This window comes from Schistocerca piceifrons, chromosome 10 (assembly GCF_021461385.2).
Source record: "Schistocerca piceifrons isolate TAMUIC-IGC-003096 chromosome 10, iqSchPice1.1, whole genome shotgun sequence".
In the NCBI taxonomy this organism is placed as follows: domain Eukaryota; kingdom Metazoa; phylum Arthropoda; class Insecta; order Orthoptera; family Acrididae; genus Schistocerca; species Schistocerca piceifrons.
In genome coordinates this window covers 22,332,056-22,357,719 of record NC_060147.1, presented here as the reverse complement: position 1 = coordinate 22,357,719, position 25,664 = coordinate 22,332,056, and the positions used below count along the sequence as shown (strand labels likewise).

Here is a 25,664-nt window from a genome sequence, read left to right as displayed (position 1 = left end):
CAACCTCTTCTATATGTGGTACCTATTCTTTTGGACACTCTAAAAGAACAACACCATTTTTGATGCTGCAGCAACTATGAATCAACACACAAGAATTAAAGACATTTGCTGCCAGTGGGTATTGCATCAACATGGAAAGTTGAAATTTTTTACCAGACTGGGAATTGGGATTTGAAGCTGGGTCTCCTGTTTACTATGCAGATGCACTGAGCACTACACCATCTGGACACAGTGGTAATAGCAACTGCATGGACTACCCTAGCACACCACACTCTGCAGATGTAGTGCCCCTCACACATTGCCTTCATTACTTACAACATTTGGCAATTCCCGTACATCAGTAGCGTGTGAATAAGTTGAAAATTTGAGTGTCGTGGGAGGTGTGCTTGGGTAGTCCACACAGTTGTGATGATGACTGCATCTGGGTAGTACAGCGGTCAGTGCGTCTGCCTAGAAAGCAGGAAACCCGGGTTCAAAATCTGGTAGGGCACAAATTTGCAACTTTCCCCATTGATTTAAGCAATGCTCACTGGCAGCTAATGGCTTTATTCCTCTGTGTATTGCTAACTCCTTCATCTCAGAGCAGCATTTACACCTGCCTACAGCTTTTACCTTCTACATGACTCTCTAGTTATTCCCTTATGCCTTAACATATATCCCACCAGCCTCTCCCTTCTAGCAGTCACTGTTTTTCATGTATTACTTTTCTTGCCAATTCTGCACAATGAATCAAGGATTTGTAAGGCCGTACGTTAAAACCACTGCTGTCTCAGTGGGGAGAGAAGGCATCTTCAGAAACACAGCTCATTAGGCTGAAGAGGAATCAATTCCAGAATTGTACATACTCCTATAGCAAATGACTGCCCCTCAAATGATGAATGAAAGCTGAAATATTTAAAGCAGAGAACAACAGAGAGCAGGCTTTCCTGAAACTGAAGCATCGTGTACTGTCCGTACCGACTGGCACATTGCTGCAAGTTTTCAATAGTAATATATTCTACAATTTTTCTTGCCAGTTGCTTAAAATGGGGTACAAACTTTGTGAGCTGGAGTTCTTTATCATAGATTTATATTTCGTATTATTTAGGAGTAATTTACAAGGAAGTTAGGTTCCAAGTTTTCTTATCGACAACAGGCTATAACACATTTAGAGAATATAATCTGTATATTTCTTACTAACACATTGCTTTTAAGAAATAGTATGTTTTCATTGGCAACATAACAGTTCTGCTACAGGATGAATATACAACATTATCCAGACATTCAGTACTGAGTGTCAGGTAAAATAGAGCACGTGTGCTTCCACTCATTTGCATTTATTTCTTGTAGCAAAAATCACTGGTATATCACACTTAACACCAATCTTCCACTACTTACGGTATCATCATATCCACTGAACTGCGTCAATAGTGATGCACCTGAGACGCAATTATAGGTTACGCATTTGAGACGTGTCTTCAGTTTCTCAGGTGGCTAAGAAGCAGCAGCATCAGCCAGAATCTTCTCGACAGCTTCTGCAAAACTGGGCACTACAGAATGTGGTGGTGGGTTTATAGTCGTCTCGTCTCCAGGGCGGTATTTTCCCGTCTGCACGAGGTAGCCACGAATACCGACTTGCTGGGCACCGTCAATATCGTCTCGGACATCCTGTGGAGACAGAGTAACATATTTTTCTTATTAGTAAAGTATATGCTGCAGTGAAGGACTGTAACAAGTTAAAACTATTTTAACTAGATACCTCTGTAATTCATAACAGATCTAGTCTCTTTATTACTAGGTCACACAGCTGCAGTCAAAGGTGTTTCAATGTTTTAGTAAAATCCATGAGGCTGATATTAAGTCATCCTCTGTTACATCCATGGTTTACAGAAGGAAAGATCAGCAGATACATGCACTGGATGAATCTCAACATGTGAAGTTCCTGGGAATCCAGGAGCATAATATGTTGAGGTACTACCAGTGCATGGGTAAGTTAACTCAAAAACAGCTAAGTTCTGCTTACTTTACACTTACAAAGTTATCTCAATGTACTGATCTGCAGACAGAACTGCGAGCATTCCTTGCATACCCATTCACTCCCGCCATGTGGTATAATGTTCTGGGGCAATGCAGCTAACGTGAGTGTGGCTTCAGTTGCCTGAGACTGCAGCCATGCGTCTGAGAGTTGTGTTTGTGTGTGTGTGGGGGTGTCTCATTTTTGACAAAGGCCTTACTGACCAAAAGCTTTATTTGTGACAGTCTTTTTGTTGTGCCTATCTGCAACTCAGCATCTACACTATATGGTGAGTAGCAACTTTCCTTTTCATAATATTGTTACATTTCATCCTGGATGTCCAATTGTTTGATTAAAATGAAAAAAATATATTTTCCACGGAAGCCTGGTAGAGAGGATATTGTGTAAAACTGATAACAAAACATCTTGCAGAATGGTATTTGTGTTTAATACCAAGAGTGAATTTACGATGAATTGTGCAATTCACAACTAGAAGTATATATAATTTCCGTACAGACTGTGTGTTCCTTTCTAAGCTTGAAACAGGAATTTTATATACTGGTACACAGATGTACAACATATTACAGGTGACAGATATTGACAAACAAAGTAAAACAATACCTCAGTGCCACTACTTCTACAATTTATCTGAACATTTGGACTCAGGGATGCAACATCCCCACAACTATAATGTTTGCATTTAACAGATCTCGAATTTGACAGGATAAAGGGTGCACCAGAATTTCATCGATGAAATTTCAGATATTTTTCAGAGATATTTACAGAGTATTTTGATATAAGGGACATGTCAACTCCTGCAGATAGTAATGTATTTATAAATTATTTGGTTTATTTATTGTGCCACACTACCATTGCATTTGATGAATCTGTGCACAAGCTATAAGGGGCAAGCAAAAAGTTGCTGTCCTGAGGCCATACAGTCCAGAATCGGTATGCCCATCAGACAAGATTGCCATGAGCACTGACTCAATCATCCCACCAAAGCACCACAATGAAGTTACCCATTTGGTAAAACACCATGTCCTGTTATATGAAGAAGTCCATAACTGCCCGCTGCATAACCTCGTCTGAGTGGGATCGTTGACCCGTGAAGGCCTTTTTTAAGAGATCAAAGGTATGATAGTCACATGGGGAGTGATCAGGACTAAAGAGCGTGTGCTAGAGTGTATCCCACTTGAATTGCTATCACGTCTGTGTTATGACTTTTGCAATGTGAGGACATGTGTTATCATGAAGCAGCAGCACCCCTAGTCCTCAACAGTACAGACATGTTGCCTCGTACACATTCGTCATTCTCCAATGAATGTCTGTGTGTTTGCTTTTCAGCAGCCACGAAAAGAATAACAGCACGCTGGTCCCATTTGGTAATAATTCCACCTTAGTTCACACTTCTGCATTTACTGCATGCAGTCAGAAAAACACGAATGCTACACTAATCCCTTGCCTACATGTTGGTAGTTATATAACCGTATCAGAGTTGTGCTACGTTGCATATACACTACACGAATGCTCTCAAATGGAAACTTTTTGATCACCTCTTCATCAGTAAATCCATTTGTACAACTGTGTATCACTGTAAATATACAACTAACACTGCTGGAAAAACAAATCTGAGACAGAAACAGATAGTACCAAAAGTAAGCTCGATGGCAAAACGTTAAGAGGACACTATTCTTGTCAATGCCAAATACTGTTACTAAATGAAACACATGTTTCTAAACAAAACTGTACAGCATACAACTGACATTTGTACTGCTGTGCAGATATTTTCAATGCAATATACCAGGTGATCAAAAAGTAAGTATAAATTTGAAAACTGAATAAATCACGGAATAATGTAGATAGAGAGGTACAAATTGACACACATACTTGGAATGACATGGGGTTTTATTAGAACCAAAAAAATACAAAAGTTCAAAAAACGTCCGACAGATGGCACTTCATCTGATCAGAATAAAAATAATTAGCATAACAAAGTAAGACAAAGCAAAGATGATGTTCTTTACAGGAAATGCTCAATATGTCCACCATCATTCCTCAACAATAACTGTAGGTGAGGAATAATGTTGTGAACAGCGCTGTAAAGCATGATGAGGCATTGGCGTCGGATGTTGTCTTTCAGCATCCCTAGAGATGTCGGTCGATCACGATACACTTGCGACTTCAGGTAACCCCAAAGCCAATAATCGCACGGACTGAGGTCTGGGGACCTGGGAGGCCAAGCATGACAAAAGGGTCGACTGAGCACACGATCATCACCAAACGACGCGCGCAAGAGATCTTTCACGCGTCTAGCAATATGGGGTGGAGCGTCATCCTGCATAAACATTGTACGTTCCAGCAGGTGTATATCAGCCAGGCTGGGGATGATGCAATTCTGTAACATATCGGCGTACCTCTCACCTGTCACGGTAGCAGTTTTGCTGTCCAGAGTGATCTGTCGGACTTTTGTGAGCTTTGTTTTTTTTTTTGTTCTAATAAAACCCCATGTCATTCCAAGCATGTGTGTCAATTTTTACCTCTCTATCTACATTATTCCATGGTTTATTAAGTTTTGAAATGTATACTGACTTTTTGATCACCCAGTATCTACAAAGACTAATTGCAACAAGAAATCAAACAAAATGCAATGATTCTGTAAAAAGCCGCCGGTAGCTCATGCCAAAACATCAGATAATATCCATGAGTAACCTCTAAAATTTAGTTAGGGGAGTTCAGGTTTGGCCCGTAGCTGACAGCGTTCTTGGTCGTTAAATATGTCTGCTCGTGTCTGTGTGTGTGTGTGTGTGTGTGTGTGTGTGTGTGTGCGCGCGCGCGAGTGTATACCTGTCCTTTTTTCCCCCTAAGGTAAGTCTTTCCGCTCCCGGGATTGGAATGACTCCTTACCCTCTCCCTTAAAACCCACATCCTTTTGTCTTTCCCTCTCCTTCCTTCTTTCCTGATGAGGCAACAGTTTGTTGTGAAAATATGGTCTTTAAATATGTCTGCTTGTGTCTGTATATGTGTGGATGAATATGTGTGTGTGTGTGTGTGTGTGTGTGTGTGTGTGTGTGTGCGCGCGCGAGTGTATACCTGTCCTCTTTTCCCCCCTAAGGTGTCTTTCCGCTCCCGGGATTGGAATGACTCCTTACCCTCTCCCTTAAAACCCACATCCTTTCGTCTTTCCCTCTCCTTCCCTCTTTTCTGATGAGGCAACAGTTTGTTGCGAAAGCTTGAATTTTGTGTGTATGTTTGTGTGTCTATCGACCTGCCAGCACTTTCGTTTGGTAAGTCACATCATCTTTGTTTTTAAGGTATGGAAATGCTTAGACACAGACAATGACTGAGTTGATAAGAGCAGGAGAAATTGCTTTTTTCAAACTAGCTGCTTTCCTCCCAATATACATACACTGTGACAAAATATTAGGTTGGCACACATGTCCATACCATTTTTCCGTAAGTTTAATAAACAAAATAGAGGCTATTGTCATCAACAATATATTCTCCTTCACTATTTACAACAATCTGCCAACATTAGCGTAAATTTTCAATTCCACAACTCTAGAAATCACGCAGTTTTTAGACAAAGAACTCTGTTTGGAGCACATTTGCATTCGGAAAGGAAGTTCCTTGAAGGTTGTTCGATTGAGAGCAGAAAAGATGAAAATCTAGGCACAATATCAGCTGAGTAAGGTGGGTGTGGAATGACTTCCCAACCCAACTCCCGTATAGAGCTTTTTGTCAGTCTAGCAGAATGTGGACGAGTGTTATTGTGGAGTAGCATCACTCCATATAGTCTTCCTGCTTGTTGTTCTTGAACTGCATCTGCAAGACGTCTCTGCTGTTGACAGTACATGTCAGCAGTGACAGTTACACCACAGGGAAGCAATTTGTAGTACACTACATCGCCGCTGTTTCACCAAATGCATAACACTATCTTTCGTGGCAGCTGTTTTTATGGGGGTTGCTGTTTTGCTTGGGCTCAAGCATAAAGACACCATTTGTGGTCACCAGTAATGATACAGTATAAGAATGGTCTGGTTTTGTTCACGAGCCAATTGATAATGACAAAGCAGAGATGCACATATGGCCACCCATTGATTTCTGTGATTTTGGTTTAGAGCATGCACTACCCATACACCCAAGTTTTGACCCTTGCCCATTGTGTGCAAATGTCACACGATGACAGAATGGTCACGGTTCTGATGTGGATCATTGCGGATTAATGCGTTTAGTCGATCTTCAGTGAACCCAGATGTCCTCCCTGAAAGTGGATAGTTACTAATGTAAAAACAATCCTCCTTAAAACATTTTCTTGCTGTGCTCTACCCAATGGCATTATCCCCATACATGATGCAAAAGTTTCTGGCTGCCTCCACTGCTGTCACTCCTCTACTGAACTCAAACAGGAGAATATGCCGGAAATGTTCTGATTTCTCCAGTTGGCACTCCATTTTCTAGCATCCACAGCTCCACCCATTATCTCCAAATGATGAAATGACAATATGTGAACTCAAATAGCAACGGTGAACTACAAATAAAAAATGACAATCAATAAATAAACCCATAGGAACAGGAATACCAACATGTAAAACAGAAACGCTATGAGCTTATGCACCACTCTAATATTATAAACATATCTAAAAACAAAGATGATGTAACTTACCAAACGAAAGCGTTGGTATGTTGATAGAGATACTAACACAGATGTCTGCTTGTGTCTGTATATGTGCACCAGATGTCTGCTTGTGTCTGTATATGTGCGGATGGATGTGTGTGTGTGTGTGTGTGTGTGTGTGTGTGTGTGTGTGTGTGTGTGTGCGAGTGTATACCTGTCCTTTTTTCCCCTAAGGTAAGTCTTTCCGCTCCTGGGATTGGAATGACTCCTTTCCCTCTCCCTTAAAACCCACATCCTTTCGTCTTTCCCTCTCCTTCCCTCTTTCCTGATGAAGCAACCGTGGGTTGTGAAAGCTTGAATTTTGTGTGTGTGTTTGAGTTTGTTAGTGTCTCTATCAATATACCGACACTTTCGTTTGGTAAGTTGCATCATCTTTGTTTTTAAGACATATTTTTCTCACGTGGAATGTTTCCCTCTATTATATTAATATTATAAACACTATCACGAGGCTGAACAGTGCCTGGTGGTGTTGCTGGAATGCGACACGGTAAGGAAAGGATACAAGTGGAGCAGTGATGAATGGAGTATAATTTTAGCAATGATACAGGCCGCAAACGGGGAAAGCCACTGACATAACCCACTTTCACAAAGTGCAGATCAAAAAGGTCAGAAACCTGGGGAGGAGCATCTAAAAAATGGAACAACTGGCCAGCTGTTCGCATGCTACTGCAGAAAGTGATCGAAGGAGGGTGAAACTCCGAGAAAGGGAACAAGACGTCAGATGTCCAAGTTTCATCACAGAATGTGGAGGCTAGAGGTTTGCTCACTCTGTGATGCAGGTTAGGCAGTGATCTGTGGTAATCTGACAGTAGAGGATAATGGTTGAGCAGGGATAAGTGTTCCAGAGCACATCATTCACTGCACACTGTTGAACGGGGGCTCTGCAGCAGATGATCGCTACGTGATCCCACACTGATCTGACAACATTGTCAGTCACGACTTCAGTGGCAACAGGTTCACTGTGATCGGACACTGGATCGATGGAAATGTATTCCCTCATCAGACAAACTACATTTCTCGTTACACTGGGTCGATGGTCGTGTCCAGGTATGTCACCGTCCAAGCGAATGGCCACTCGAAACATGTACTGCGCCGTGGAGGCAGTACTGTGTTATGGGGTCCCCTCTGCTTCCACGGGACTCGAGGGTTGTAATCGAAGGCACAGTGACAACTGCAGACTGTGAGAACATTATTGTGGACCACCTGTATCCCTTCGTGCTTGATGTCTTCTCAACAGTGGTGGCGTAACTGTTTGTGTCACAAAGCCAGAATCGTGCTACACTAGGTTGAAGTGACTCACAGTGATCTCACATTGATGTCTTGGCTACTAGATTTGCCTAATCTGGAACCAACAGATTACATCTGTGATGCTATCGGGCACCAGCTCTGTCAACATGAACCACCAGACCGTAGTTTACAGAAATTGAGTGACACACATAGGCATCTGGTGCCAAATACCTCTGGAAACCTACTAATGGGTTTCTGAAACTACATCGCAGAGAATTGCTGTTGTACTGCATTTCGAAGGTTGATCGATATGCTATTAAGCAGGTGGTGGTAATAATGTTTTGGCTGATTAGTATAGATACAAAAATCAAAAGTAATTCTTATAAATATCTCTGTAAGCAGATTAGCACTAGTCATGATTTATCATCAGTGAAGTTTAATGAAGTTGGCTATAGCAGATGCTTCTGCTTGACAATCTATAATTTGAACTGTCTCACATCTCTGAAGGGGTTTCTGTTGACTGAATTCTCTGAGGGGTACGAGCCCCGTGGCACTGTGGTATTGCAAAGATCTGAAGAAGAGAATATGCAGATTCGAAGCTTTGAGGTGGTGCAACAAACAGCAGATCTGGGATGTACTGCAGAGTATCATCTGTTACGTTTGCAGCAAACTACAGAGCGTGCGCATCGACCCAAGGGTGTTGACACTGAAGTCCTGAAGTGTACTTTGAAATACCATATGTTGGGTTTGGACCAAATAGTAAGGCATGGTGTGTGCCCACTAGGGGCAGTGCAATAAATGTGCATTCCAAAACTGGTAAATGATAAACCAGGATACATCTCAAAACTTGTACAGGAATTGATTGCATAGCACACATGTTACAACTGAACTATTGTAGCTATCCACCACAATTAAGTGTTAATAGTGAATGACTGAGCACATTCCTAAAGAGAACAGTTTGTCCCTTGAAGCAGAAAATCACAGACCTTAAAAGAGGCTAGTCCACTGCTTGTGCTGAAACTAATATACACTAAGGCACAGTGCAAGAAAAAAATGGACACGTGCAAGTAGGAATTGTGCTCTAAGGGTTCCTGCACACTTACGTTTATGAGTAAATCATCTATAGGTTATGATGATTGAGTATGTGAGTATCAAAATGTGTGACATAAATGGTCACGTCTTTTCATTGTACTGGCTAAGGGACTACATAGCTCAGTATTTAACATAAATTGCAACTAGATACCTCTACTAGTTCCTCAAACGTGGTCATAACAGACACATCGACAGAGTGACTCCATGAAGGTTCTTTTTTTTACCAGCTGAGGTACAAGACCCTAAAGATTTATTTTATTTTATTTACACGTCATGGTCCACAGGACTAAATTGAGGAGCAAATCTCCAAGGTCATGGAACGTGTCAGTACATGAAATTACAACATAAAAGTAATAACAGATAAAAATAAAATGTTTATGAACCCAGAAAAAGTCGAGCCATAAGTTTAAGTAAACACAAGCAGCAATACAACAAGAACCAGCTTAATTTTTCAAAGAACTCCTGGACAGAATAGAAGGAGTGACCCATGAAGAAAATATTCAGTTTCAATTTGAAAGTGTGTTGATTACTGCTCAGATTTTTTAATTCTGGTGGTAGCTTATTGAAAATGGATGCAGCAGTATACTGCACATCTTTCTGCACAAGAGTTAAGGAAGTTCGATCCAAATGCAGGTTTGATTTCCGCCGAGTATTAACTGAGTGAAAGCTGCTTATTCTTGGGAATATGCTAATATTGTTAATACAAAATGATAGTAAGGAATATATATATTGAGAGGCCAATGTCAAAATAGCCAGACTCATGAACAGGGGTCAACAAGAGGTTTCTGAACTTACACCACTTATTGCCCAAACCACCCGTTTCTGTGCCAAAAATATCCTTTTAGAATGGGAAGAGTTACCCCAAAGCATAATACCTTATGATATAAGCAAATGAAAATAAGCAAAGTAGACCAATTTTCATGTCGAACGATCACTCACTTCAGAGACTGTTCGAATAGTGAAAACGACAGCATTAAGTCTTTGAACAAGATCCTGAGTGTGGGCTTTCCACGACAGTTTACTATCTATTTGAACAACTAGAAATTTGAACTGTTCAGTTTCACTAATCATATGCCCATTCTATGAAATTAAAATGTCAACGTTTGTTGAATTTTGTGTCAGAAACTGTAAAAACTGAGTCTTACTGTGATTAAGCATTAGTTTATTTTCTGCAAGCCATGAACTTATGCCATGAACTGCACTATTTGAAACTGAGCCAATGTTGCACACAACATCCTTTACTACCAAGCTAGTGTCATCAGCAAACAGAAATATTTTAGAGTTGCCCATAATACTAGAGGGCATATCATTTGTATAAATAAGGAACAGGAGTGGCCCCAACACAGATCCCTGGGGCACCCCCCCCCCCCCCCCCTTGACCATAACCCACTCAGACCCCACATCACAGCCATTCTCAACACTACGAATAATGACCTTTTGCTGTCTGTTGCTAAAGTAATAGGTGAACCAATTGTGAGCTACTCCCCGTATTCCATAATGGTCCAAATTCTGGAGCAATATTTTGTGTTCAACGCAATCAAATGACTTAGTTAAATAAAAAAAAATATGCCTAGTGTTCAAAACATTTTGTTTAACCCATCCAGTACCTCACAGAGAAAAGAGAATACAGCAGTTTCAGTTGTTAAATGACTTGTAAAGCTGGACTGTACATCTAACAGCGAATCGTGTGATATAAAATGATCAATTATCCTAACATACACAGCCTTTTGAATAACTTCAGCAAACACTGATAGCATAGAAATAGGTCTAAAATTGTCTACATTACCCATTTCTCCCTTTTTATAAAGCAGCTTTACTACAGAGTACTTTATCGCTCAGGAAACTGACCATTCCTAAAGGAAAAATTACAAATATGGCTAAATACAGGGCTAACAAGTGCAGCACAGTACTTTAATATTCTGCTAGACACTCCATCATAACCAGGAGAGTTCTTAGCCTTCAGTAATTAATTATTGACTCTGTATCACAGAGGAGTATTTCAGACATCAATCTCGGAAAGGCATATGCCAAGAGAGTTATATGATTCACTATAGAAGCTAAATTTTTATTTAATTCATCAGCAATGCTCAGAAAATGATTGTTAAATACTGTACATATATCTGATTTATCAGTGACAGAAATGTTTTTACTACGAACTGACTTTATATCGTGGACCTTCGGCTGCTGACCAGACACTTCCTTCACAACTAACCATGTTTTTAATTTTATCCTGTGAATTAGCTATTCTATTTGCATACCACATGCCTCCCTAGTAATATTTTTAAGCACCTTATAGTACTGTTTGGAATGGGCTACTGTAGCTTGATTGTAACTACTTCTAACATTTTTATATAATTCCCACTTTGTTCTACCTGATATCCTTATCCCACCAGTCAGCCACCTGGGCTGCCTTTTACTGCTCATACCCTGTTTAGAACTTTCTAATGGTAAGCAACTCTCAAAGAGCATTAGAAGTGTGTTAAGGAAAGCATTATATTTGTCATCTATGTTATCAACACTATAAATATCCTGCCACTCCCGTTCACTAATGAGGTTCAAAAAACTCTCTATTGCTGTTGGATTAACTTTCCTAAATAGTTTGTAATTATATGTGACATTTGTTTGAATACGAAAGCCTTTTGGTGTTAAAATTTGTGCACCCTTTTACTAACAGAATTTGAGTGGTAGAGAGGCAACATCGATGCTTGATCTCTTGTAAACAGAATGCATTTCCTTTCCTTATCTCAGTTAATATGAGAACAGTTCATTCAACAACAGGGAATTACATGTAAAACACACACACACACACACACACACACACACACACACACACACACACACACACACACACACACACACACACGCGCGCGCGCGCGCGCGCACACACACACCACACATTTTCATTATGTTTACAGTTCAAACAAGTAATCAAATACAAAAACACTGTGTAAAGTCATAAAAATTAACTATAAGCAAGTGGTAACAGTCCCACAATTAAGTATAACTGATTAGTGCTTACTACTCTACAGTGATAAAGAAATAATTATGGAGTATGCTACTCATATTAAGTTACATGTAGGTGGGAAGATACTTTTGCGAATTGTATTTATTCTTTTGCAGGGGGTGCTGGACTGTGACTTGGGTCTGCCAAGTATGCTGTGTAACATCCCAAGTTTTGCAATGCAACAGGCACACGTTGTCACCCCAGTGTGTTCAGAAGGGCAGCAGCAGCTGCCAAACAGCGAATGCAAACCAGCCAACTGTTATAGAAAATTCTAATGTAAAAGAGTGTGTGTCAAGATGAAACCAAAGGAACTTGATGAGCTAGTGTCATAAAATTGTATTCTTTCCTGCAGTTAAATTGTTGTTCTTGAATTGGAGTTTTGACTATTTTAGCAATGTTTAATGGGGAAAAATCATTTACTAACTTTGAAAAAAAAAAAAAAAAAAATAGAGGAAAAGAAAGACAAAATCAACAGAAAGGGATTAACTGAAAGCTGTTGACAAACCTGTTACATGGAAATTAGTCAGCTTTCTTATTAGGGTTTAACTGTATCTTACATGCAGTAATTTTTGAGGAAGACTGCACTCATCCAGTCAATGTTTAACTTAAAGTATAAGCATTAAGGCCAATTCCTTTTAAATGGATGGTGTAAAGCAAATCTTACTGTGTATTTAAGGAATTAATTAGTGATGGTTGTTGTTGTGTTCCTCAGTTTGAAGATTAGTTTGCTGCAGCTCTCCACCTTAGTCTGTCCAGCGCAAGCTTCTCCATCTCTCTAAGCTTTGCATCCACCATCCATTTCAACCTGCTTGCAGTAATCATCGCTTGTTGGCTTCCCTCTACAATTTTACTCTCCTGATCCACTTCTCTCTATTATCCAACTGACAATTCCTTCATGTCTCAGGATGTGTAATATCAACTGATCCTCTTTTTCAGTCAAGTTCTAATTAAATTTCTTTACTCACTAATTTGATCAGTACCTCTTCCTTAATTAACCAAACTACCCAGTCAACTCTTCTGTAACATTAAATTTCAAAAGCTATTTTCTTCTTGCCTGAACTCTTTATCATGTATGTTTCACATTTGTACAAGGCTATGTTCCAGATAAATACCCTCAAAAATACTTAAATTTATATAGTATGTTGAAATATTTCTTTCCTCAGGAATACTTTTTTTCTGTTCACAGTCTGCATTTTATACTATTTACTTCTGCTGTTGGTTATTTCACTGTCTTAACAGCAAAAATCATGTACTGTTTTCAGTTTGTCATTTACTAATATAATTCCCTCAGCACTGCGTCCTTAATTTGACTACACCCCGTTGCTCTCGCTTTAAGTTTTTGTTCACGTTTGTCTTGGAACCTCTTTCCAAGATGAAACGTATAATCCTTTACCAACAGCTGATATTCTGATATTGTTTTATTAGGCAACCAGTTACAACGTTCAATCACGTCACCTTCAGGCCCGTTGCACGAATTTAGAATTTATTCACCTTTGAACATTTTACACGTCATTGGTGTAATTATTGACATATAAAGCTAAGAGACACAAAGAACATAAAAATTTCATGACATTTACATCAGTGATGCATCGTTACATATAATGTGAAAATTATATACATAGGAACCTTCCAACCAGTGATTTATTACAACTTAGTATGACAGTAGTCAGAACTTTGTGTCACTTAAATCTGATTCCTCGCACTCTTTTATGTAGTAGTATGCTTCCTTCTTAAATAACTCTGCTAGAACAGTGTGAAATGTACTATAGAGAACAGAATGGGAAGCGTTTGGGAGTCTGTTGAAAAATCTGGGGCCTAGATATTTGTGAACCTTAGCTAACCTACTGTAGAGTATATCAGTTGATTATACAGTAGTTGTATTGTGTTCATGTATAGACATCCGAAGGTTAAAATGACAGCAAGTACCACTCATCCACATACAAGACAAGGTACCAATATTCGTATCTGGTTCAGTACATATTCGAACTGCAAGAGCATGTGTGCTCTTCACGCATGTGACGGCAATTGATATATCACACGTGTGAAGAGCACACATGCTCTTAAAGTTCAGATGTCTAAAGAACCAGAGGTGATCACTGATACCTTGGTGTTATTCATGCAAAAGTCCTGTAGATAATGCGATTGGAACATTGAAACCGGTTGCCTAATAAAACATATCAAAATAATGGCTGTTGGTACAGTATAATTACATTTCATAGACCAGCTGCTGTTCCATGCTCCTGAACCCAAGATGGAATTACATTTTCTTTCCAAGATGGCTGATCCCTCTCTGATTATGGCAGATAATTCAACACTGATCCTAAGGAGGGGTTGCAACCTGTAAAGCCCCATGTCCTCTGTTACTTAAGTAACCACTTCTTGCATGCAGCACATGCCAAACCCAATGACGGTTGCCTTACAATTCTCCAGTACGTACTAAGCAGTAAAAGAGATATTTTATTGTTAATATAGTCCACAGATTACAGTTATACAATACACAGTTATTGCTGAAGTATACCTTGGCTTGTTCGACAGGCTTAAAAATTCCTCCTTCTTGATTAGATGTATGGGACATAATTAAATGATTCACGAAATATCACTGTGCCAATGGCATCCAAGAGTACATTATGCTATTTTAAATTGATGTAATGAAGTATAGCCCACATGGGAAAGCTAGGAGAGTATTTTTGATTTATCATATTTGTTTAATGACAAGGACCAAATATTCAGACATAGGATTGAGGCCTGTCCCATAAACATTTTTAAAAGCTGTAATTTTTCACAAAAAATGCAAAAAGAAATCAGCTCTCTCCTTTTAAAAGGAATCATCCAATCATTTATGTTAAATTAATTTCAAACAAAACATGTAAAACTGAGATCTGTATCACTGTTAATGGGATGTTAAAACCTAACCTTTCTTCTACATAACTGGACAGAGATTTGTTACCCACAGTAAAAAAAAAAAGTAGTGAATCAAATGTGATGAGACTTGACTGTACAGTAAAGCACAAGACACAAAGTAAAGGAAGTATCTGGAAATGCTAGGAGCAGCTTAATAAGAGTTACTTGACAGAGGCCATTCACCATTTTCACGGATTTTCTGGGCAAATTCACACCCTCTGCCGTAGCACATGTCCACTAAAAGCACACAGACAAGGAGTTACTCACGTCACCGATCATGACCGCTTCATCAGCAGAAACTCCTCCCAGTGCCGTTCGGAAGAACAGCTCGGTCGGCTTTCCGACTACTTCGGGTTTGACGTTCGTTGCATACTCCAAGCCCTTCACGAAAGGCCCAGGACCCAGAGCTAAGCCGTCACTGCGTTTGTAGTAGCGTCCCTGGTGGATAGCAATCAGTGGCCCTCCTTTGTTTAACACTCTATATGGTGCAAATAAAGTAAACATGCTGACAATTAAGTGGAAATTTTAAAACAATTAAATCAATCTTAGCAACAAAGAAAACAAGTTTGCACAATATGTGTACCAGTATATACATATTGTAGTAGTAGTGGTATTAGTAATAATGACAATAATAATAAATAAAGGAGACAGAATGTCTTGCCTACCTCCGACCTTCAGGAGGCAAAATTTGTAATACAAGGGGTATTCAGAAAGTAAGGAATAATCGGTCAGAAAATGGAAACCAAAGTGAAAATAAAAAAAATATTTTATTTGCCACAGTTAGCTATATCTTCCAGCTGCTGCTCTACATAGTCACCGCTCTGACTTATACATCTGTTGCAGTGTTGTGTCAATTTTCCAATACCCTTGTCATAGAAAGCAGCCTCCTGTGCTTTCTGACAATTTTCTATGCTGGACTGCAGCTCATTTTCTGTGCAAAAATGTTGTCTTCATAGCAAACAGTTGATCTGAGCAGAGATGAAAATGAGAGAGAGCCAAGTCTAAGCTGCCCGATGGGTGATCAAATACGTCCCATTGAAAATACTATACAAGCGTCCTCATTGCCCTCGAAGTGTGCGGCTGAGAACTGTCATGAAGGAGCTGCACGGCATTTATGTTATGCGGAGTTGAGTGAAATCAGGTGAAATTTCATGGCAGACACCCATACTTGGTGACAGACACTATTTTCTAGGCATCTTTATGCGCTCACTGTGCGCTCAGAACTGAGATGAGCAACATGACGCTACCTCCGGGCATACTAGAGACACTGACAAGCACATCTGTGAAAAGCTTCCTCGGATTTGTACTGTGGTTTCCATTTGTGACCAATTGTTTCTAAGTTTCTGAATGGCCCTTGTATTACCAACAGACATTTAAATTAGAATTTATTTTTCTTCTTTGAAATGAATCGATTGACAGTTTTTTTTTTTTTTTTTTTTTTTTTTTTTTTGCCCCTTGAGGGTAGGTAATGGCCAACTAGTCTGTCTCCCAGTAATATTACAGTTTTAACTGAATTTTCCAACCATGCAACACAGAACATGACAATAATATTACACAGGAAACACTTTGCTGATTTCGGCAAAGTATTATTTCTTTCAGTAGAAGAAGAATGGGTAGCTTTGAGAGATGAAAGAGTGAAGGTAGCAGACGATCAAGTAGGTAAAAAGACGAGAGCTAATAGAAATCCTTGGGTAACAGAAGAGATATTGAATTTAATTGATGAGAAAATATAAAAATGCAGTAAATGAAGCACGCAAAAAGGAATACAAACGTCTCAAAAATGAGATCGACAGGAAGTGCAAAATGGCCAAGCATGGATGGTTAGTGGACAAATGTAAGGATGTAGAGGCGCATATACTGCCTACAGGAAAATTAAAGAGACCTTTGGAGAAAAGAGAACCACTTGCATGAATATCAAAAGCTCAGATGGAAACCCAGTTCTAAGCAAAGAAGGGAAAGCAGAAAGGTGGAAGGAGTATATAGAGGGTCTATACAAGGGCGATGTTCTTGAGGACAATATTATAGAACGTAGATGAAGATGAAATAGGAGATATGATACTGCGTGAAGAGTTTGACACAGCACTCAAAGATCTAAGTCGAAACAAGGCCCCGGTAATAGACAACATTCCATTAGAAATGCTGACAGCCTTGGGAGAGCCAGGCCTCACAAACCTCTACCATCTAGTGAGCAAGATGTATGAGACAGGTGAAATACCCTCAGACTTCAAAAAGAATATAATAATTCCAATCCCAAAGAAAGCAGGTGTTGACTGATGAGAAAATTACCCAACTATCAGTTTAATAAGCCAAGGCTGCAAAATACTAACACAAATTCTTTAGAGACAAATGGAAAAACTGGTGGAAGCCGACCTCAGGGAAGATCCGTTTGGATTCCGTACAAATGTTGGAACACGTGAGGCAATACTGACCCTGCAACTTATCTTAGAAAATAGATTAAGAAAAGGCAAACCTTCATTTCTAGCATTAGTAGACTTAGAGAAAGCTTTTGACAATGTTGACTGGAATACTCTCTTTCAAATTCTGTAGGTGGCAGCGGTAAAATACAGGGAGCGAAAGGCTATTTACAATTTGTACAGAAACCAGATGGCAGTTATAAGAGTCGAGGGACATGAGAAGGAAGCAGTGGTTGGGAAGGGAGTGAGACAGGGTTGCAGCCTCTCCCTGATGTTATTCGATCTGTATATTGAGCAAGCAGTAAAGGAAACAAAAGAAAAATTCAGAGTAGTTATTAAAATCCATGGAGAAGAAATAAAAACTTTGAGGTTCACCGATGACATTGTAATTCTGTCAGAGACAGCAAAGGACTTGGAAGAGCAGTTGAATGGAATGGACAATGTCATGAAAGGAGGATATAAGATGAACATCAACAAAAGCAAAAGGAGGATAATGGAATGTAGTTGAATTAAATCGGGTGATGTTGTGGGAATTAGATTATGAAATGATACACTTAAAGTAGTAAATGAGTTTTGCTATTTGAGGAGCAAAATAACTGATGATGGTCGAAGTAGAGAGGATATAAAATGTAGACTGGCAATGGCAAGGAAAGTGTTTCTGAAGAAGAGAAATTTGTTAACATCGAGTATAGATTTAAGTGTCAGGAAGTCGTTTCTGAAAGTATTTGTATGGAGTGTAGCCTTGTAAGGAAGTGAAACATGGATGATAAACAATTTAGACAAGAAGAGAATAGAAGCTTTCGACATGTGGTGTTACAGAAGAATGCTGAAGATTAGATGGGTATATCACATAACTAATGAGAAGGTATAGAATAGAATGGGAGAGAAGAGGAGTTTGTGGCACAACTTGACTAGAAGAAGGGATCGGTTGGTAGGACATGTCCTGAGACACCAAGGGATCACCAATTTAGTATTGGAGGGAAGCGCGGAGGGTAAAAATTGTAGAGGTAGACCAAGAGATGAATACACTAAACAGATTCAGAAGGATGTAGGTTGCAGTAGGTACTGGGAAATGAAGAAGCTTGCACAGGATAGAGTAGCATGGAGAACTGCATCAAACCAGTCTCTGGACTGAAGACCACAACAACATTATTTCTTTTGTCACCTGCTGGCTTTCAGGTTCTCAGCCCGTCAGGTGACACCTAATGATAGCCTAACAAGCAGAAAGTCGGATCATGGCAAATAAATACAGTTTTACAGAACACCAGGAAAATGTTTCTATTTAATGTTATTACAGTTTTCTCAATTTTTTCCCCTTTTGGTATTCACAGCTAAAAAAAGGTTTTGTATTACCATCATACGAGTAGCTTAGCTCATGTGTTACTGACCTGAAACCTTTTTCTCACCACACTCACCACTTTTATCACAGGAAATTGCAACGTGCAACTAACTGTATCTTTGGTGAAGTTCAGTAGAGTGTACCACGTCTCAGTCATCAATGGAACAATGTGGCATGTTACAATTCAAAATCTACAAGGGCATACTGAAAACTAATGTCTCCAAATTTTTCATGTGAAAACTCTTAAAGCTTTTTAAATAAAATGAACTTTATTAACATTCTACTTCTTTATTCTTCATGCCAACATATTTATTTCTCAACATAGTCACCCTGGTGAAAAACACATTTCTCCCGACTAGAGACCAATGGTGACACTGTACTGTCACTGTAAAGTGTTTGGCTTTCTGGACAGAACCACAATTTCGACTCTGCTTGCACCACTTCATCACTATCAGAGTGAAATCCCCGAAAGTGTTCTTTAAGTTTTAGAAACAGATGAAAATCAAATGAAGTCAAGTCGGGACTGTACGGAGGACGATGGATGACAGTGAACCTGAGGTGTCGGGATGTCGCAGCACTCGTGTGGTCTGGCATTGTCACGCTGAAGGAGTGGATACTCCATGTGTGATGTGGACGAACCCTTCAAATTCATCCTTTCAGTTTCCTGCAGATCTCACAGTACTTTGCAGAGTTTCTGGTGGTGCCTTTAGGCATGACTTCCAGCTGCACCACACCTCAAACATTCCAGAACACTGTGAGATAACTTGCCCTACTGACGGCATGTTATCGAACGTGACACTAACTGTGATCCTTTGTGGTGGAAATCCATCGATGGTCTCTTCTTTTTGGGGTCAAAATGGTGAACCTAGCTTTCATCACCTGTCACAATTTTGTTAAGGAACCCATCATCCTCATGCTCAAAATGAAAAAAAGAAATTATTGACAGAGGTCAGTCTTCTCTGTTTCACGTCCCACTGTGCACACAGTGTTCTGAACCGTGGTTCTGCAATGATGGCCTGTAAACACCACTGTGATATGCCACACTGTGTGTGCATTACCTGAAGACTTTCTCTGATGAGTTCACGAACCTGATTCTGATGAGTCTCACCAGCTGCCATAAGCTGTCATCAACTCCGAGTTCTGTCATACATACTGAGGTTAGCACCACCGTTTCCTACAAGCACGAATAACCCAGCAGCGCACATTAATGATTTTGATACAATCTTCACTGTACACATCTTTCATTCTTTTTTGGATTTCAATTATAGGAACATTTTCTGTGGTTGGAAACTCAATTACAGTGCTTTGTTTTTTCACTGACATAGTTATGTTACACACAGTTATGTTACGCATTACAATTCAGAGCACTCTAGTGGCAGCTGTTTGCAATTTCCATCAGCAAAGTGCGAAATTTTTCTGAATAATATGCATGTTGTTGTTGTTGTTGTTGTTGTGGTCTTCAGTTGTGAGACTGGTTTGATGCAGCTCTCCGTGCTACCCTATCCTGTGCAAGCTTCCTCATCTCCCAGTACTTACTGCAACCCACATCCTTCTGAATCTGCTTAGTGTATTCATCTCTTGGTCTCCCTCTATGATTTTTACCCCTCACACTGCCCTCCAATGCTAAATTGGTGATCCCTTGATGCCTCAGAACATGTCCTACCAACCGATCCCTTCTTCTAGTCAAGTTGTGCCACAAACTTCTCTTCTCCCCAATCCCATTCAATACCTCCTCATTAGTTATATGATCTACCCATCTAATCTTCAGCATTCTTCTGTAGCACCACATTTCGAAAGCTTCTATTCTCTTCTTGTCCAAACTATTTATTGTCCATGTTTCACTTTCATGCATGGCTACCTCCATACAAATACTTTCAGAAACGACTTCCTGACAAATCTATACTCGATGTTAACAAATTTCTCTTCTTCAGAAACGCTTTCCTTGCCATTGCCAGTCTACATTTTATATCTTCTCTACTTCGACCATCATCAGTTATTTTGCTCCCCAAATAGCAAAACTCCTTTACTACTTTAAGTGTTTAATACCTACTCTGATTTTTTCTTTTGTTTCCTTTACTGCTTGCTCAATATACAGATTGAATAACGTCAGGGAGAGGCTACAACCCTGTCTCACTCCCTTCCCAACCACTGCCTTCCTTCTCATGTCCCTCGACTCTTATAACTGCAATCTGATTTCTGTACAAATTGTAAATAGCCTTTCGCTCTCTGTATTTTACCCCTGCCACCTTCAGAATTTGAAAGAGAGTATTCCAGTCAACATTGTCAAAAGCTTTCTCTAAGTCTATAAATGCTAGAAATGTAGGTTTGCCTTTCCTTAATCTTTCTTCTACGATAAGTCGTAAGGTCAGTATCGCCTCACGTGTTCCAACATTTCTACGGAATCCAAGCTGATCTTCCCTGAGGTCGGCTTCCACCAGTTTTTCCATTCGTCTGTAAAGAATTCGCGTTAGTATTTTGCAGCTGTGACTTATTAAACTAATAGTTCGGTAATTCAGTAATTCTAATGAAATGTTGTCTACTATCGGGGCCTTGTTTCGAATCAGGTCTTTCAGTGCTCTGTCAAACTCTTCACGCAGTATCGTATCTCCCATTTCACCCTTCATCTACATCCTCTTCCATTTCCATAACATTGTCCCCAAGTACATTGCCCTTGTATAGACCCTCTACATACTCCTTCCACCTTTCTGCTTTCCCTTCTTTGCTCAGAACTGGGTTTCCGTCTGAGCTCTTGATATTCATGCAAGTGGTTCTCTTTTCTCCAAAGGTCTCTTTAATTTTCCTGTAGGCAGTATCTATCTTACCCCTAGTGAGATAAGCCTCTACATCCTTACATTTGTCCTCTAGCCATCCCTGTTTAGCCATTTTGCACTTCCTGTCGATTTCATTTTTGAGACGTCTGTATACCTTTTTGCCTGCTTCATTTACTGCATTTTTATATTTTCTCCTTTCATCAATTAAGTTCAATATTTCTTCTGTTACCCAAGGAGTTCTACTAGCCCTTGTCTTTTTACCTACTTGATCCTCTGCTGCCTTCACTACTTCATCCCTCAGAGCTACCCATTCTTCTTCTACTGTACTTCTTTCCCCCATTCCTGACAATTGTTCCCTTATGCTCTCCCTGAAACTCTGTACAACCTCTGGTTTAGTCAATTTACCCAGGTCCCATCTCCATAAATTCCCACCTTTTTGCAGTTTCTTCAGTTTTAATCTACAGTTCATAACCAATAGATTGTGGTCAGAGTCCACATCTGCCCCTGGAAACGTCTTACAATTTAAAACCTGGTTCCTAAATCTCTGTCTTACCATTATATAATCTATCTGAAACCTTTTAATATCTCCAGGGTTCTTCCATGTATACGACCTTCTTTCATGATTCTTGAACCAAGTGTTAGCTATGATTAAGTTATGCTCTGTGCAGAATTCTACCAGACGGCTTCCTCTTTCATTTCTTAGCCCCAATCGATATTCACCTACTATGTTTCCTTCTCTCCCTTTTCATACTCTCGAATTCCAGTCACCCATGACTATTAAATTTTCATCTCGCTTCACTACCTGAATAATTTCTTTTATCTCATCATACACTTCTTCAATTTCTTCATCATCTGCAGAGCTAGTTGGCATATAAACTTGTACTACTGTAGTAGGCATGGGCTTCATGTCTATCTTGGTCACTATAATGCGTTCACTATGCTGTTTGTAGTAGCTTACCCGCAAACCTATTTTTTTATTCATTATTAAACCTACTCCTGCATTACACCTATTTGTTTTTGTGTTTATAACTCTGTATTCACCAGACCAAAAGTTTTGTTCCTCCTGCCACCGAACTTCGCTAATTCCCACTATATCTAACTTTAACTTATCCATTTCCCTTTTTAAATTTTCTAATCTACCTGCCCGGTTAAGGGATCTCACATTCCACGCTCCGATCCTTAGAACGCCAGTTTTCTTTTTCCTGATAATGATGTCCTCTTGAGTAGTCCCCGCCCGGAGATCCGAATGGGGGACTATTTTACCTCCGGAATATTTTACCCAAGAGGACGCCATCATCATTTATCCATACAGTAAAGCTGCATGCCCTTGAGAAGAATTACGGCCGTGGTTTCCCCTTGCTTTCAGCCGTTCGCAGTACCAGCACAGCAAGGCCGTTTTAGTTAATGTTGCAAGGCCAGGTCAGTCAATCATCCAGACTGTTGCCCCTGCAACTACTGAAAAGGCTGCTGCCCCTCTTCAGGAACCACACGTTTGTCTGGCCTCTCAACAGATACCCCTCCGTTGTGGTTGCACCTACGGTACGGCCATCTGTATCGCTGAGGCACGCAAGCCTCCCCACCAACGACAAGGTCCATGGTTCATGGGGAAGGGTAATATGCATATCTCAACCGATATTGGAAGAGAAGAATTTCAAAGATACTTGGGAGAGACAAATATGACAAAAGAATTAGATCTTGTGTGGACAATATATGAAACAGGTGAAAACCCTCAGACTTGTAAGTTGAGGCTTCTGTGATGGAAGTGCTCCTGCACTTTCTGACACATCAAATTTCACATCATTGCAATCCTTTCCCATGTTCTTTGTACATCACATGGAAGTAATCTGTGGCATGATGAGTGTGCTTTGTCTGAATGAGGAGCTCAATTATATGTAAAGAATGACAAACCATTATTAACGTATTTGTCAATCTCACTGCCATGAATTTCTTATACTATTATGGAACATGTACTGTGCTCACAGATGATAACGTTTGTAGAGAATGGATGAGTCCTATGTAGGTTTTGACACAGTATTTGCTTTCACACGTTATGTGAAACCTGGTTTAGTCTTATTGTTTCTGAGGTCTATGCAGCAGTAGATGGCAGAGCTGAGGTCAGTCTCACGTTTCTCGACCCCCTTAAAGCCTTCGGTACTGTTCCATACTGTCTACGAGTAAACAAAATATGAGGGTACAGAATACTCAACCGGGTGCACAAATGGATTGAAAACTTCCTAGAAAACAGGGCTCAGGTTTCCACTGTTTATGAAGAGACATCATCAGAAGTAGAGGTATACCTCAAAGAGCGGCTGCTATTGTTCACGATACATACAAATGACACAAAGGATAAAATCTGTAGCTCAATGAGATTACTGGCTTTAGAAACTTGTTACAAAATGTAGACACTTGCAGCCATCCTATGCCTGATGCAAAGATTGGCAGCTCATCCTGTACATAAATAAATGTTACATAATGCACCGAACTGGACAAAAAGGTCTGCAATTTATCACTGGAATCAGTCACCACCTTCTAGCATCCAGGTATTTCTGTCCAGGGGAGACGACCACATAAATCTAGCCGTGCAGGAGGCTTGAGTACCGTTTATCAGTCTAAGAATTACACGAAGTTGGATAACAGAAAAGATAGAAAAGATTCAAATCATACAAATCTGGTGGCCAAGACATCGACACAGGTTTGGTTCAAACCACTGCAGAGTCATTAAGGTCTTGCAACACAAACAGTTATCCTGCTGGAAGATGTCAATGCTGCTGGAGAAAAATTGAGAACCAAGGCACGTAGGTGGTCCGAAATATCACAGTGCCTCACAATACTAACATTCATCCTACAGAAGCCAAGTTGAATGTCCCCCACACCATTATACTGCTCCCACTGGCCCACATCTGTGGCACAATGCACACTTTCAGCAGCTGTGTTACACAAATGACAGTGTATCTGGACACGACCACTGACCTAGCGTAGCACGAAATGTAACTCACCCGACTAGGTGACACGTTTCCATTGAACACATCCCCATCGAAATAACAACTGACGGTGTCATTGCGCCAAGACTTAAAACATGTGGAAGTCACTAGCTGTGGACTCCCATGTTCAAAAATGTGCACTAAACAGAGTGCTCTGAAATGCTTGTTTCTGCACTGGCACTGTTAACAGTTCTGTTTCATATTGCCCCCTATTCTACTTTACAGAGCAGATACTCATTCAACCTTTAACTTCTGTGATGTGATGTGGACGTCCGACAGCTTGTCGCTCACTTGTCATTAGAATGTCCTTTGACCAACGCCTGTAGATGCTCGAGACAGTTCACACGAACAACCGACCAGCTTGTATGTTTTGGAGACGCTCATTCCCAGAAGCCAGACCATAACAAACTGCCCTTTGTCAAAGTCAGTTATGTCTGCCAATTATTCCACTGGTGACTCGTATTGTAGCTATGCTTCTTTTCCGCTTGCACACTTACCTAACTGTGTTACATGTATGCAACACCACCAGAATGCATTCACTCCCTTTGCAGGCAGTGGCCCATCACATTTTGGCTCATCAGTGCATATTTCGCAAAATGAATGTGTCACTAAAGTTTGAAAAATTTGGGTTTGCATAGATGGGCACTGACAATCTTTCTCCCTGCACACCCACAAATGGATTAGGAAGAGGGAAACAAAATTGATGCAATGTACACTCTTCATCATAACTGTACACTGGCTTGTGGCGAACAGGTGTTGATCTTTCAGTGTAGTCCAACTGGATTCTTGATGAGTTTCTGTAAGTCCTACTGTTCTACGAAGTGCCGCCAGTTTTTTTTTTTCCCCCCCCCCCCCCCCTCTAGAGTTTAAACTCTATTCCATATCAGGGGAGCCTCAGATTTTCTCTAGTTAAATAGGGAGTGAGGAAATTTCTAACAGTTACCCTCCACGTTCATAAGTAGCACTGCTACCTCGAATATCACATACAAGGTGAGGTATCTATGTCACTTAAGATATTAATATAATAGAGGGAAACATTCCACGTGGGAAAAATATATCTAAAAACACAGATGATGTGACTTACCGAACGAAAGTGCTGGCAGGTCGATAGACACACACACAAACAAACAAACACAAACATGTGTATGTTTGTGTTTGCTTGTGTGTCTATCGACCTGCCAGCACTTTCGTTCGGTAAGTCACATCATCTGTGTTTTCACTTAAGATATTTTTTGACATGCTAAGGATATTGATAATTAAATTT

At 40.1% G+C, this 25,664-nt stretch overlaps 1 protein-coding gene across 2 annotated transcripts in view; it reads right to left on the bottom strand.

Annotated features, from left to right (window-relative positions):
- Positions 1–1,146: 1,146 nt before the first annotated feature.
- LOC124719097 (haloacid dehalogenase-like hydrolase domain-containing protein 2) overlaps positions 1,147–25,664 on the bottom strand; it is a 38,376-nt gene continuing 13,858 nt past the window's right edge. For both annotated transcript variants that reach the window (XM_047244791.1, XM_047244790.1), the window contains 2 exons: positions 15,163–15,373; positions 1,147–1,647 (listed from right to left, as the gene is read on the bottom strand). In XM_047244791.1, coding sequence (XP_047100747.1) covers positions 1,474–1,647; positions 15,163–15,373 — 385 coding nt within the window. In that variant the 3' untranslated portion in view covers positions 1,147–1,473. The remainder of the gene's footprint in view (positions 1,648–15,162; positions 15,374–25,664) is intronic.